We start from the raw sequence: 13,144 nt of genomic DNA, 5'->3' as shown, positions 1-13,144 counted from the left end.
GTGCGTGTGTGTGTGTGACTGCGACTGTGTGTGTGTCAGCGTGACTGTGTGTGTGTGTGTGTGTGTCAGTGTGACTGTGTGTGTGTGTGTGTGTGTGTGTCAGTGTGACTGTATGTGTGTGTGTGTGTCAGTGTGACTGTGTGTGTGTGTGTGTGTGTGTCAGTGTGACTGTATGTGTGTGTGTGTGTCAGTGTGACTGTGTGTGTGTGTGTGTGTGTGTCAGTGTGACTGTGTGTGTGTGTGTGTGTGTGTCAGTGTGACTGTGTGTGTGTGTGTCAGTGTGACTGTGTGTGTGTGTGTCAGTGTGACTGTGTGAGAAAGGATTGGCCTGAGATTAAGGGAAGGAGCTAAAGGGAGTGGAGAAAGGAGAGGGAAGACAGCAGATGGGAGGGACAGCTGGCAGGGAGGGCAGAGGAGAGGGAGAGAGAGGTGGAGGGAGGGGCAATGGAGAGGGAGGGAGGGGCAATGGAGAGGGAGGGAGGGGCAGTGCAGAGGGAGGGAGGGGCAGTGGAGAGGGAGGGGCAATGGAGAGGGAGGGAGGGGCAATGGAGAGGGAGGGAGGGGCAATGGAGAGGGAGGGAGGGGCAGAGGAGAGGGAGGGAGGGGCAGTGGAGAGGGAGGGAAGGGCAGTGGAGCGGGAGGGAGGGGCAGTGGAGCGGGAGGGAGGGGCAGTGGAGTGGGAGGGAGGGGCAGTGGAGTGGGAGGGAGGGGCAGTGGAGAGGGAGGGAGGGGCAGTGGAGAGGGAGGGAGGGGCAGTGGAGAGAGAGGGAGGGAAGGGCAGTGGAGAGGGAGGGAAGGGCAGTGGAGAGGGAGGGAGGGGCAGTGGAGAGGGAGGGAGGGGCAGTGGAGAGGGAGGGAGGGGCAGTGGAGAGGGAGGGAGGGGCAGTGGAGAGGGAGGGAGGGGCAGTGGAGAGGGAGGGAGGGGCAGTGGAGAGGGAGGGAGGGGCAGTGGAGAGGGAGGGGCAGTGGAGAGGGAGGGGCAGTGGAGAGGGAGGGAGGGGCAGTGGAGAGGGAGGGAGGGGCAGTGGAGAGGGAGGGAGGGGCAGTGGAGAGGGAGGGAGGGGCAGTGGAGAGGGTGGGAGGGGCAGTGGAGAGGGTGGGAGGGGCAGTGGAGAGGGAGGGGCAGTGGAGAGGGTGGGAGGGGCAGTGGAGAGGGTGGGAGGGGCAGTGGAGAGGGTGGGAGGGGCAGTGGAGAGGGTGGGAGGGGCAGTGGAGAGGGTGGGAGGGGCAGTGGAGAGGGAGGGAGGGGCAGTGGAGAGGGTGGGAGGGGCAGTGGAGAGGGAGGGGCAGTGGAGAGGGTGGGAGGGGCAGTGGAGAGGGTGGGAGGGGCAGTGGAGAGGGAGGGAGGGGCAGTGGAGAGGGTGGGAGGGGCAGTGGAGAGGGAGGGGCAGTGGAGAGGGTGGGAGGGGCAGTGGAGAGGGTGGGAGGGGCAGTGGAGAGGGTGGGAGGGGCAGTGGAGAGGGTGGGAGGGGCAGTGGAGAGGGTGGGAGGGGCAGTGGAGAGGGAGGGAGGGGCAGTGGAGAGGGAGGGAGGGGCAGTGGAGAGGGAGGGAGGGGCAGTGGAGAGGGAGGGAGGGGCAGTGGAGAGGGAGGGAGGGGCAGTGGAGAGGGAGGGAGGGGCAGTGGAGAGGGAGGGAGGGGCAGTGGAGAGGGAGGGAGGGGCAGTGGAGAGGGAGGGAGGGGCAGTGGAGTGGGAGGGAGGGGCAGTGGAGTGGGAGGGAGGGGCAGTGGAGTGGGAGGGAGGGGCAGTGGAGTGGGAGGGAGGGGCAGTGGAGTGGGAGGGAGGGACAGTGGAGTGGGAGGGAGGGGCAGTGGAGTGGGAGGGAGGGGCAGTGGAGAGGGAGGGAGGGGCAGTGGAGAGGGAGGGAGGGGCAGTGGAGAGGGAGGGAGGGGCAGTGGAGAGGGAGGGAGGGGCAGTGGAGAGGGAGGGAGGGGCAGTGGAGAGGGAGGGAGGGGCAGTGGAGAGGGAGGGAGGGGCAGTGGAGAGGGTGGGAGGGGCAGTGGAGAGGGTGGGAGGGGCAGTGGAGAGGGTGGGAGGGGCAGTGGAGAGGGAGGGGCAGTGGAGAGGGAGGAGGGGCAGTGGAGAGGGAGGGAGGGGCAGTGGAGAGGGAGGGAGGGGCAGTGGAGAGGGAGGGAGGGGCAGTGGAGAGGGAGGGAGGGGCAGTGGAGAGGGAGGGAGGGGCAGTGGAGAGGGAGGGAGGGGCAGTGGAGAGGGAGGGAGGGGCAGTGGCGAGGGAGGGAGGGGCAGTGGCGAGGGAGGGAGGGGCAGTGGCGAGGGAGGGAGGGGCAGTGGCGAGGGAGGGAGGGGCAGTGGCGAGGGAGGGAGGGGCAGTGGCGAGGGAGGGAGGGGCAGTGGCGAGGGAGGGAGGGGCAGTGGCGAGGGAGGGAGGGGCAGTGGAGAGGGAGGGAGGGGCAGTGGAGAGGGAGGGAGGGGCAGTGGAGAGGGAGGGAGGGGCAGTGGAGAGGGAGGGAGGGGCAGTGGAGAGGGAGGGAGGGGCAGTGGAGAGGGAGGGAGGGGCAGTGGAGAGGGAGGGAGGGGCAGTGGAGAGGGAGGGAGGGGCAGTGGAGAGGGAGGGAGGGGCAGTGGAGAGGGAGGGAGGGGCAGTGGAGAGGGAGGGAGGGGCAGTGGAGAGGGAGGGAGGGGCAGTGGCGAGGGAGGGAGGGGCAGTGGCGAGGGAGGGAGGGGCAGTGGCGAGGGAGGGAGGGGCAGTGGCGAGGGAGGGAGGGGCAGTGGAGAGGGAGGGGGGGGCAGTGGAGAGGGAGGGGGGGGCAGTGGAGAGGGAGGGGGGGGCAGTGGAGAGGGAGGGGGGGCAGTGGAGAGGGAGGGGGGGCGGCAGTGGAGAGGGAGGGAGGGAGGGGCAGTGGAGAGGGAGGGAGGGAGGGAGGGGCAGTGGAGTGGGAGGGAGGGGCAGTGGAGTGGGAGGGAGGGGCAGTGGAGAGGGAGGGAGGGGCAGTGGAGAGGGAGGGAGGGGCAGTGGCGAGGGAGGGAGGGGCAGTGGCGAGGGAGGGAGGGGCAGTGGCGAGGGAGGGAGGGGCAGTGGCGAGGGAGGGAGGGGCAGTGGCGAGGGAGGGAGGGGCAGTGGCGAGGGAGGGGGGGGCAGTGGAGAGGGAGGGGGGGGGCAGTGGAGAGGGAGGGGGGGGCAGTGGAGAGGGAGGGGGGGCAGTGGAGAGGGAGGGGGGGGCGGCAGTGGAGAGGGAGGGAGGGAGGGAGGGGCAGTGGAGAGGGAGGGAGGGAGGGAGGGGCAGTGGAGAGGGAGGGAGGGAGGGGCAGTGGAGAGGGAGGGAGGGAGGGGCAGTGGAGAGGGAGGGAGGGAGGGAGGGGCAGTGGCGAGGGAGGGAGGGAGGGGCAGTGGCGAGGGAGGGAGGGAGGGGCAGTGGCGAGGGAGGGAGGGAGGGGCAGTGGAGAGGGAGGGAGGGAGGGGCAGTGGAGAGGGAGGGAGGGAGGGGCAGTGGAGAGGGAGGGAGGGAGGGGCAGTGGAGAGGGAGGGAGGGAGGGGCAGTGGAGAGGGAGGGAGGGAGGGGCAGTGGAGAGGGAGGGAGGGAGGGGCAGTGGAGAGGGAGGGAGGGAGGGGCAGTGGAGAGGGAGGGAGGGAGGGGCAGTGGAGAGGGAGGGAGGGAGGGGCAGTGGAGAGGGAGGGAGGGGGCAGTGGGGAGGGAGGGAGGGGGCAGTGGAGAGGGAGGGAGGGGGCAGTGGAGAGGGAGGGAGGGGGCAGTGGAGAGGGAGGGAGGGAGGGGCAGTGGAGAGGGAGGGAGGGAGGGAGGGGCAGTGGAGAGGGAGGGAGGGAGGGAGGGGCAGTGGAGAGGGAGGGAGGGAGGGAGGGGCAGTGGAGAGGGAGGGAGGGAGGGAGGGGCAGTGGAGAGGGAGGGAGGGAGGGAGGGGCAGTGGAGAGGGAGGGAGGGAGGGAGGGGCAGTGGAGAGGGAGGGAGGGAGGGAGGGGCAGTGGAGAGAGAGGGAGGGAGGGAGGGGCAGTGGAGAGGGAGGGAGGGAGGGGCAGTGGAGAGGGAGGGAGGGAGGGGCAGTGGAGAGGGAGGGAGGGAGGGGCAGTGGAGAGGGAGGGAGGGAGGGGCAGTGGAGAGGGAGGGAGGGAGGGGCAGTGGAGAGGGAGGGAGGGAGGGGCAGTGGAGAGGGAGGGAGGGAGGGGCAGTGGAGAGGGAGGGAGGGAGGGGCAGTGGAGAGGGAGGGAGGGAGGGGCAGTGGAGAGGGAGGGAGGGAGGGGCAGTGGAGAGGGAGGGAGGGAGGGGCAGTGGCGAGGGAGGGAGGGAGGGGCAGTGGCGAGGGAGGGAGGGAGGGGCAGTGGCGAGGGAGGGAGGGAGGGGCAGTGGCGAGGGAGGGAGGGAGGGGCAGTGGCGAGGGAGGGGCAGTGGCGAGGGAGGGGCAGTGGCGAGGGAGGGGGGGAGGGGCAGTGGCGAGGGAGGGAGGGAGGGGCAGTGGCGAGGGAGGGAGGGAGGGGCAGTGGCGAGGGAGGGAGGGAGGGGCAGTGGCGAGGGAGGGAGGGTGAGGTGGAGGGAGAGACAGAGGAGAGAAGGGAGAGTGTTAGAGGGCAGACCTTGATGCTTGCATCTCGAGGACATGTCTCTGGTAAAATTGACCCCTCTCTGTCCCTCCTTTCGCCCCCCCCCCCCACCCCCAGCTATTCCCAGCCCCTCTGCAGCAAATCTCCAAGAAGATCGTACAGTCGCGACTCAACAGCACCATTGTGGCGGTCTTCACAATCCTCCTGATCTTTCTCTCTGCATTCGTCAACATGGTAGGTCAGATTCTAACCCACAGCAAACGCCCAACACAGTGGGAGTTCAAAGCTGCAGAGCCCCGCAGCCGGCGTCTGGGTACAGGACGTAGAAATTGCAAAGCAGGTTTCAAAAAGGTCAACTTGTTGGGTTAATCAGAGGGAGACCAAAACTGGGAGAGGCATTAATACCAGACAGTCCCGAATAACTCCAACCGGGGGCTGGGGTGGTAGAATTCAGCACAATGTGGGACTCGCTCCCGCGGGGAGTTGGGGAGAATGCGGGACTCGCTCCCGCGGGGAGTGGGGGAGAATGTGGGACACGCTCCCGCGGGGAGTGGGGGAGAATGTGGGACTCGCTCCCGCGGGGAGTGAGGGAGAATGTGGGACTCGCTCCCGCGGGGAGTGGGGGAGAATGTGGGACTCGCTCCCGTGGGGAGTGGGGGAGAATGTGGGACTCGCTCCCGCGGGGAGTGGGGGAGAATGTGGGACTCGCTCCCGCGGGGAGTGGGGGAGAATGTGGGACTCGCTCCCGCGGGGAGTGGGGAGAATGTGGGACTCGCTCCCGTGGGGAGTGGGGGAGAATGTGGGACTCGCTCCCGCGGGGAGTGGGGGAGAATGCGGGACTCGCTCCCGCGGGGAGTGAGGGAGAATGTGGGACTGGCTCCCGCGGGGAGTGGGGGAGAATGTGGGACTCGCTCCCGTGGGGAGTGGGGGAGAATGTGGGACTCGCTCCCGCGGGGAGTGGGGGAGAATGTGGGACTCGCTCCCTCGGGGAGTGGGGGAGAATGTGGGACTCGCTCCCGCGGGGAGTGGGGGGAGAATGTGGGACTCGCTCCCACGGGGAGTGGGGGAGAATGTGGGACTCGCTCCCGCGGGGAGTGGGGAGAATGTGCGAGTGGTCAAGGAGAATAGCGTTGCTGTCTTAAACAGTAAATCACCTGCTAAACTGTCCCCATCAAACACTCCCGGGACAGGCACAGCACGGGGTTAGATACAGAGTAAAACTCCCTCTACACTGTCCCCATCAAACACTCCCAGGACAGGTACAGCACTGGGTTAGATACAGAGTAAAGCTCCCTCTACACTGTTCCCATCAAACACTCCCAGGACAGGTACAGCACGGGGTTAGATACAGAGTAAAGCTCCCTCTACACTGTCCCCATCAAACACTCCCAGGACAGGTACAGCACGGGATTAGACACAGAGTAAAGCTCCCTCTACACTGTCCCCTTCAAACACTCCCAGGACAGGTACAGCACGGGGTTAGATACAGAGTAAAGCTCCCTCTACACTGTCCCCATCAAACACTCCCAGGACAGGTACAGCACAGGGTTAGATACAGAGTAAAGCTCCCTCTACACTGTCCCCATCAACACTCCCAGGACAGGTACAGCACGGGGTTAGATACAGAGTAAAGCTCCCTCTACACTGTCCCCATCAAACACTCCCAGGACAGGTACAGCACGGGGTTAGATACAGAGTGGAGCTCCCTCTACACTGTCCCCATCAAACACTCCCAGGACAGGTACAGCACGGGGTTAGATACAGAGTAAAGCTCCCTCTACACTGTCCCCATCAAACACTCCCAGGACAGGTACAGTATGGGGTTAGATACAGAATAAAGCTCCCTCTACACTGTCCCCATCAAACACTCCCAGGACAGGTACAGCACGGGGTTAGATACAGAGTAAAGCTCCCTCTACACTGTCCCCATCAAACACTCCCAGGACAGGTACAGCACGGGTTAGACACAGAGTGAAGCTGCCTCTTGCTGTGGATTTGTCATTCTTAACGACTGTCCCAACAGTTTTCCTGCAACTCGGAAGACATCCGGGACTGTGTGGCGAAGCAACACAACATTAACCCGAGGATGGTGAACGCTTGTTACATCAAATCCTTAAATTACACCATGGGAGAGGAGGTCAGTCCATGCAGTGGCACCGCCCTCTTCTGTAACTTTCCTGAGGTATGTGAGCGTTTGCTGAGAATCATCAGTACTGAGGGTGCTTCACACTGTGGGAGGGTCAGTGCTGAGGGAGCTCCGCACTGTGGGAGGGTCAGTGCTGAGGGAGCTCCGCACTGTGGGAGGGTCGGTGCTGAGGGAGCTCTGCACCGTGGCAGGGTCAGTGCTGAGGGAGCTCCGCGCTGTGGGAGGGTCAGTGCTGAGGGAGCTCCGCGCTGTGGGAGGGTCAGTGCTGAGGGAGCTCCGCACTGTGGGAGGGTCAGTGCTGAGGGAGCGCCGCACTGTGGGAGGGTCAGTGCTGAGGGAGCGCCGCACTGTGGGAGGGTCAGTGCTGAGGGAGCTCCGCACTGTGGGAGGGTCAGTGCTGAGGGAGCGCCGCACTGTGGGAGGGTCAGTGCTGAGAGAGCGCCGCACTGTGGGAGGGTCAGTGCTGAGGGAGCGCCGCACTGTGGGAGGGTCAGTGCTGAGGGAGCTCCGCACTGTGGGAGGGTCAGTGCTGAGGGAGCTCCGCACTGTGGGAGGGTCAGTGCTGAGAGAGCGCCGCACTGTGGGAGGGTCAGTGCTGAGGGAGCGCCGCACTGTGGGAGGGTCAGTGCTGAGGGAGCTCCGCACTGTGGGAGGGTCAGTGCTGAGGGAGCTCCGCACTGTGGGAGGGTCAGTGCTGAGGGAGCGCCGCACTGTGGGAGCGTCAGTGCTGAGGGAGCTCCACACTGTGGAAGGGTCAGTGCTTAGGGAGCGCCGCACTGTGGGAGGGTCAGTGCTGAGGGAGCTCCGCACTGTGGGAGGGTCAGTGCTGAGGGAGCTCCGCACTGTGGGAGGGTCAGTGCTGAGGGAGCGCCGCACTGTGGGAGCGTCAGTGCTGAGGGAGCTCCACACTGTGGAAGGGTCAGTGCTTAGGGAGCTCCGCACTGTGGGAGGGTCAGTGCTGAGGGAGCTCCGCACTGTGGGAGGGTCAGTGCTGAGGGAGCGCCGCACTGTGGGAGGGTCAGTGCTGAGGGAGCTCCACACTGTGGAAGGGTCAGTGCTTAGGGAGCTCCGCACTGTGGGAGGGTCAGTGCTGAGGGAGCTCCACACTGTGGAAGGGTCAGTGCTCAGGGAGCGCCGCACTGTGGGAGGGTCGGTGCTGAGGGAGCTCCGCACTGTGGGAGGGTCAGTGCTGAGGGAGCGCCGCACTGTGGGAGGGTCGGTGCTGAGGGTGCTCTGCACTGTGGGAGGGTCAGTGCTGAGGGAGCGCCGCACTGTGGGAGGGTCAGTGCTGAGGGAGCGCCGCACTGTGGGAGGGTCAGTGCTGAGAGAGCTCCACACTGTGGGAGGGTCAGTGCTGAGGGAGCTCCGCACTGTGGGAGGGTCGGTGCTGAGGGAGCTCCGCACTGTATGAAGTTAAATTAAGGTCCTTGTCTAACGCAGTCTCTCTCTCTCTCAGTATTTCACCTACAGTGTACTGCTCACGTTGCTGTCCTGCGCTGTATTCTTACAAATCAGCAGCATTGGCAAATTAACCCTCATGTTAATCATCGACGCCGTTTACATTATCCTCGTCGAGTGGCCAGCTGTCAACCTCTTCGACAACTTTGACCTCCTGGTTGCAGCCAATGCTCTGTAAGTTCCCAAACCATGTTTTCCACTTACTCGCTCTTGGTGTCGGAGACCATTCAGCCCCCTCCTCGAGCCTGTTACACAGGAACAGGAAGAGGCCCATTCAGCCCCTCGAGCCTGTTACACAGGAACAGGAGGATCCCATTCAGCCCCCTCCTCCTCCTCGAGCCTGTTACACAGGAACAGGAGGATCCCATTCAGCCTCCTCCTCGAGCCTGTTACACAGGAACAGGAGTATCCCATTCAGCCCCCTCCTCCTCCTCGAGCCTGTTACACAGGAACAGGAGGATCCCATTCAGCCCCCTCCTCCTCGGGCCTGTTACACAGGAACAGGAGGATCCCATTCAGCCCCCTCCTCGAGCCTGTTACACAGGAACAGGAGGATCCCATTCACCCCCCTCCTCGAGCCTGTTACACAGGGACAGGAGGATCCCATTCTGCCCCCTCCTCGAGCCTGTTACACAGGAACAGGAGGATCCCATTCAGCCCCCTCCTCGAGCTTGTTACACAGGAACAGGAGGATCCCATTCAGCCCCCTCCTCCTCCTCGAGCCTATTGCACAGGAACAGGAGGATCCCATTCAGCCCCCTCCTCGAGCCTGTTACACAGGAACAGGAGGATCCTACTCAACCCCCTCCTCGGGCCCGTTACACAGGAACAGGAGGATCCCATTCAGCCCCCTCCTCGAGCTTGTTACACAGGAACAGGAGGATCCCATTCAGCCCCCTCCTCCTCCTCGAGCCTATTGCACAGGAACAGGAGGATCCCATTCAGCCCCCTCCTCGAGCCTGTTACACAGGAACAGGAGGATCCCATTCAGCCCCCTCCTCGAGCCTGTTACACAGGAACAGGAGGATCCCATTCAGCCCCCTCCTCGAGTCTGTTACACAGGAACAGGAGGATCCCATTCAGCCCCTCTTCCTCCTCGAGTCTGTTACACAGGAACAGGAGGATCCCATTCAGCCCCCTCCTCGGGCCCGTTACACAGGAACAGGAGGATCCCATTCAGCCCCCTCCTCGAGCCTGTTACACAGGAACAGGAGGATCCCATTCAGCCCCCTCCTCGAGCCTGTTACACAGGAACAGGAGGATCCCATTCAGCCACCTCCTCGAGCCTGTTACACAGGAACAGGAGGATCCCATTCAGCCTCCTCCTCCTCCTCGAGCCTGTTACACAGGAACAGGAGGATCCCACTCAACCCCCTCCTCGGGCCCGTTACACACACATAAGCATTTGCGCACTTACACACACAGAACAGACATCCAGACACAAAGACATCGAGACAGACACACACACACCCAGAAGCGCGCGCACACTCAGACACGCGCCCGCTCAGACACGCGCCCGCTCAGACACGCGCCCGCTCAGACACGCGCCCCCTCAGACACGCGCCCCCTCAGACACGCGCACCCTCAGACACGCCCACACAGATATTATTGGGTGAATGGGCTGTCTGTGTGCACCATTTTTTCTGTAGTAAATCTCCCTCTCTCTCTCTCTAGGACAAACTACAATGAAACTCTCGGTTGGTGAGTCTCCTTTTCATGTCCTTTTCTCAGATTCTGCAGTTTGGGGGAAAGGGGGTTGGGAGAGTAGGTGTAATCCTCAACCAGGACAAATCAGGAGCTTAATACTGAGGGGGACGGTGTGTGACACAGGGGCGAGCGTGTTCTAACTGAGAGTCTGATACTGAGGGACAGTGTGTGAGAGAGAGAGTGTTATAACTGAGTGTCTGATACTGAGGGACAGTGTGTGAGAGAGTGTTATAACTGAGAGTCTGATACTGAGGGACAGTGTGTGAGAGAGAGTGTTATAACTGAGAGTCTGATACTGAGGGACAGTGTGTGAGAGAGAGAGTTATAACTGAGAGTCTGATACTGAGGGACAGTGTGAGAGAGAGAGAGTGTTATAACTGAGAGTCTGATACTGAGGGACAGTGTGTGAGAGAGAGTGTTATAACTGAGAGTCTGATACTGAGGGACAGTGTGTGAGAGAGAGTGTTGTAACTGAGAGTCTGATACTGAGGGACAGTGTGAGAGAGAGAGTGTTATAACTGAGAGTCTGATACTGAGGGACAGTGTGTGAGAGAGTGTGTTATAACTGAGAGTCTGATACTGAGGGACAGTGTGTGAGAGAGAGAGTGTTATAACTGAGAGTCTGATACTGAGGGACAGTGTGAGAGAGTGTTATAACTGAGAGTCTGATACTGAGGGACAGTGTGTGTGAGAGAGTGTTATAACTGAGAGTCTGATACTGAGGGACAGTGTAACAGAGAGAGAGTGTTATAACTGAGAGTCTGATACTGAGGGACAGTGTGTGTGAGAGAGTGTTATAACTGAGAGTCTGATACTGAGGGACAGTGTGTGAGAGGGAGTGTTATAACTGAGAGTCTGATACTGAGGGACAGTGTGAGAGAGAGAGTGTTATAACTGAGAGTCTGATACTGAGGGACAGTGTAACAGAGAGAGTGTTATAACTGAGAGTCTGATACTGAGGGACAGTGTGTGAGAGTGTTATAACTGAGAGTCTGATACTGAGGGACAGTGTGAGAGAGAGAGTGTTATAACTGAGAGACAGATACTGAGGGACAGTGTGTGAGAGAGAGTGTTATAACTGAGAGTCTGATACTGAGGGACAGTGTGTGAGAGAGAGAGTGTTATAACTGAGAGTCTGATACTGAGGGACAGTGTGTGAGAGAGAGAGTGTTATAACTGAGAGTCTGATACTGAGGGACAGTGTGAGAGAGAGTGTTATAACTGAGAGTCTGATACTGAGGGACAGTGTGTGAGAGAGAGTGTTATAACTGAGAGTCTGATACTGAGGGACAGTGTGTGAGAGAGAGAGAGTGTTATAACTGAGAGTCTGATACTGAGGGACAGTGTGTGAGAGAGAGTGTTATAACTGAGTGTCTGATACCGAGGGACAGTGTGTGAGAGAGTGTGTTATAACTGAGAGTCTGACACTGAGGGACAGTGTGAGAGAGAGAGTGTTATAACTGAGACTCTGATACTGAGGGACAGTGTGTGAGAGAGAGTGTTATAACTGAGAGTCTGATACTGAGGGACAGTGTGAGAGAGAGTGTGTTATAACTGAGACTCTGATACTGAGGGACAGTGTGTGAGAGAGAGTGTTATAACTGAGAGTCTGATACTGAGGGACAGTGTGAGAGAGAGAGTGTTATAACTGAGAGTCTGATACTGAGGGACAGTGTGTGAGAGAGAGTGTTATAACTGAGAGTCTGATACTGAGGGACAGGGTGTGAGAGAGAGAGTGTTATAACTGAGAGTCTGATACTGAGGGACAGTGTGTGAGAGAGTGAGTGTTATAACTGAGAGTCTGATACTGAGGGACAGTGTGTGTGAGAGAGTGTTATAACTGAGAGCCTGATACTGAGGGACAGTGTGAGAGAGAGTGTTATAACTGAGAGTCTGATACTGAGGGACAGTGTGTGAGAGAGTGTTATAACTGAGAGTCTGATACTGAGGGACAGTGTGTGAGAGAGAGTGTTATAACTGAGAGTCTGATACTGAGGGACAGTGTGTGAGAGAGAGTGTTATAACTGAGAGTCTGATACTGAGGGACAGTGTGTGAGAGAGAGTGTTATAACTGAGAGTCTGATACTGAGGGACAGTGTGAGAGAGAGAGTGTTATAACTGAGAGTCTGATACTGAGGGACAGTGTGTGAGAGAGTGTTATAACTGAGAGTCTGATACTGAGGGACAGTGTGAGAGAGAGAGTGTTATAACTGAGAGTCTGATACTGAGGGACAGTGTAACAGAGAGAGTGTTATAACTGAGAGTCTGATACTGAGGGACAGTGTAACAGAGAGAGTGTTATAACTGAGAGTCTGACACTGAGGGACAGTGTGTGAGAGAGAGTGTTATAACTGAGTCTGATACTGAGGGACAGTGTGTGAGAGAGTGTTATAACTGAGTCTGATACTGAGGGACAGTGTGTGAGAGAGTGTTATAACTGAGAGTCTGATACTGAGGGACAGTGTGTGAGAGAGTGTTATAACTGAGAGTCTGATTCTGAGGGACAGTGTGTGAGAGAGAGTGTTATAACTGAGAGACTGATACTGAGGGACAGTGTGTGAGAGAGTGTTATAACTGAGAGTCTGATACTGAGGGACAGTGTGTGAGAGAGAGTGTTATAACTGAGAGTCTGATACTGAGGGACAGTGTGTGAGAGAGAGTGTTATAACTGAGAGTCTGATACTGAGGGACAGTGTGAGAGAGAGAGTGTTATAACTGAGAGTCTGATACTGAGGGACAGTGTGTGAGAGAGAGTGTTATAACTGAGAGTCTGATACTGAGGGACAGTGTGTGACAGAGAGAGTGTTATAACTGAGAGTCTGATACTGAGGGACAGTGTAACAGAGAGACTGTTATAACTGAGAGTCTGATACTGAGGGACAGTGTGTGAGAGAGAGTGTTATAACTGAGAGTCTGATACTGAGGGACAGTGTAACAGAGAGAGTGTTATAACTGAGAGTCTGATACTGAGGGACAGTGTGTGAGAGAGAGTGTTATAACTGCGAGTCTGATACTGAGGGACAGTGTGTGAGAGAGAGTGTTATAACTGAGAGTCTGATACTGAGGGACAGTGTGTGAGAGAGAGTGTTATAACTGAGAGTCTGATACTGAGGGACAGTGTAACAGAGAGAGTGTTATAACTGAGACTCTGATACTGAGGGACAGTGTGTGAGAGAGTGTTATAACTGAGAGTCTGATACTGAGGGACAGTGTGTGAGAGAGAGTGTTATAACTGAGAGTCTGATACTGAGGGACAGGGTGTGAGAGAGAGAGTGTTATAACTGAGAGTCTGATACTGAGGGACAGTGTGTGAGAGAGAG

General features: G+C 59.5%; 1 protein-coding gene across 1 annotated transcript in view; it reads left to right on the top strand.

The window, feature by feature from the left end:
* LOC140405322 (adenylate cyclase type 5-like) overlaps positions 1 to 13,144 on the top strand; it is a 148,939-nt gene that overhangs the window by 35,731 nt on the left and 100,064 nt on the right. Inside the window, exons 7-10 of the mRNA XM_072493613.1 lie at positions 4,631 to 4,747; positions 6,537 to 6,695; positions 8,116 to 8,291; positions 9,792 to 9,818. Coding sequence (XP_072349714.1) covers positions 4,631 to 4,747; positions 6,537 to 6,695; positions 8,116 to 8,291; positions 9,792 to 9,818 — 479 coding nt within the window. The remainder of the gene's footprint in view (positions 1 to 4,630; positions 4,748 to 6,536; positions 6,696 to 8,115; positions 8,292 to 9,791; positions 9,819 to 13,144) is intronic.

Source organism: Scyliorhinus torazame, chromosome X, assembly GCF_047496885.1.
Source record: "Scyliorhinus torazame isolate Kashiwa2021f chromosome X, sScyTor2.1, whole genome shotgun sequence".
Taxonomy (NCBI): domain Eukaryota; kingdom Metazoa; phylum Chordata; class Chondrichthyes; order Carcharhiniformes; family Scyliorhinidae; genus Scyliorhinus; species Scyliorhinus torazame.
The sequence above is the reverse complement of the archived record's forward strand: the minus strand, read 5'-3'. Positions and strand labels throughout refer to the sequence as shown.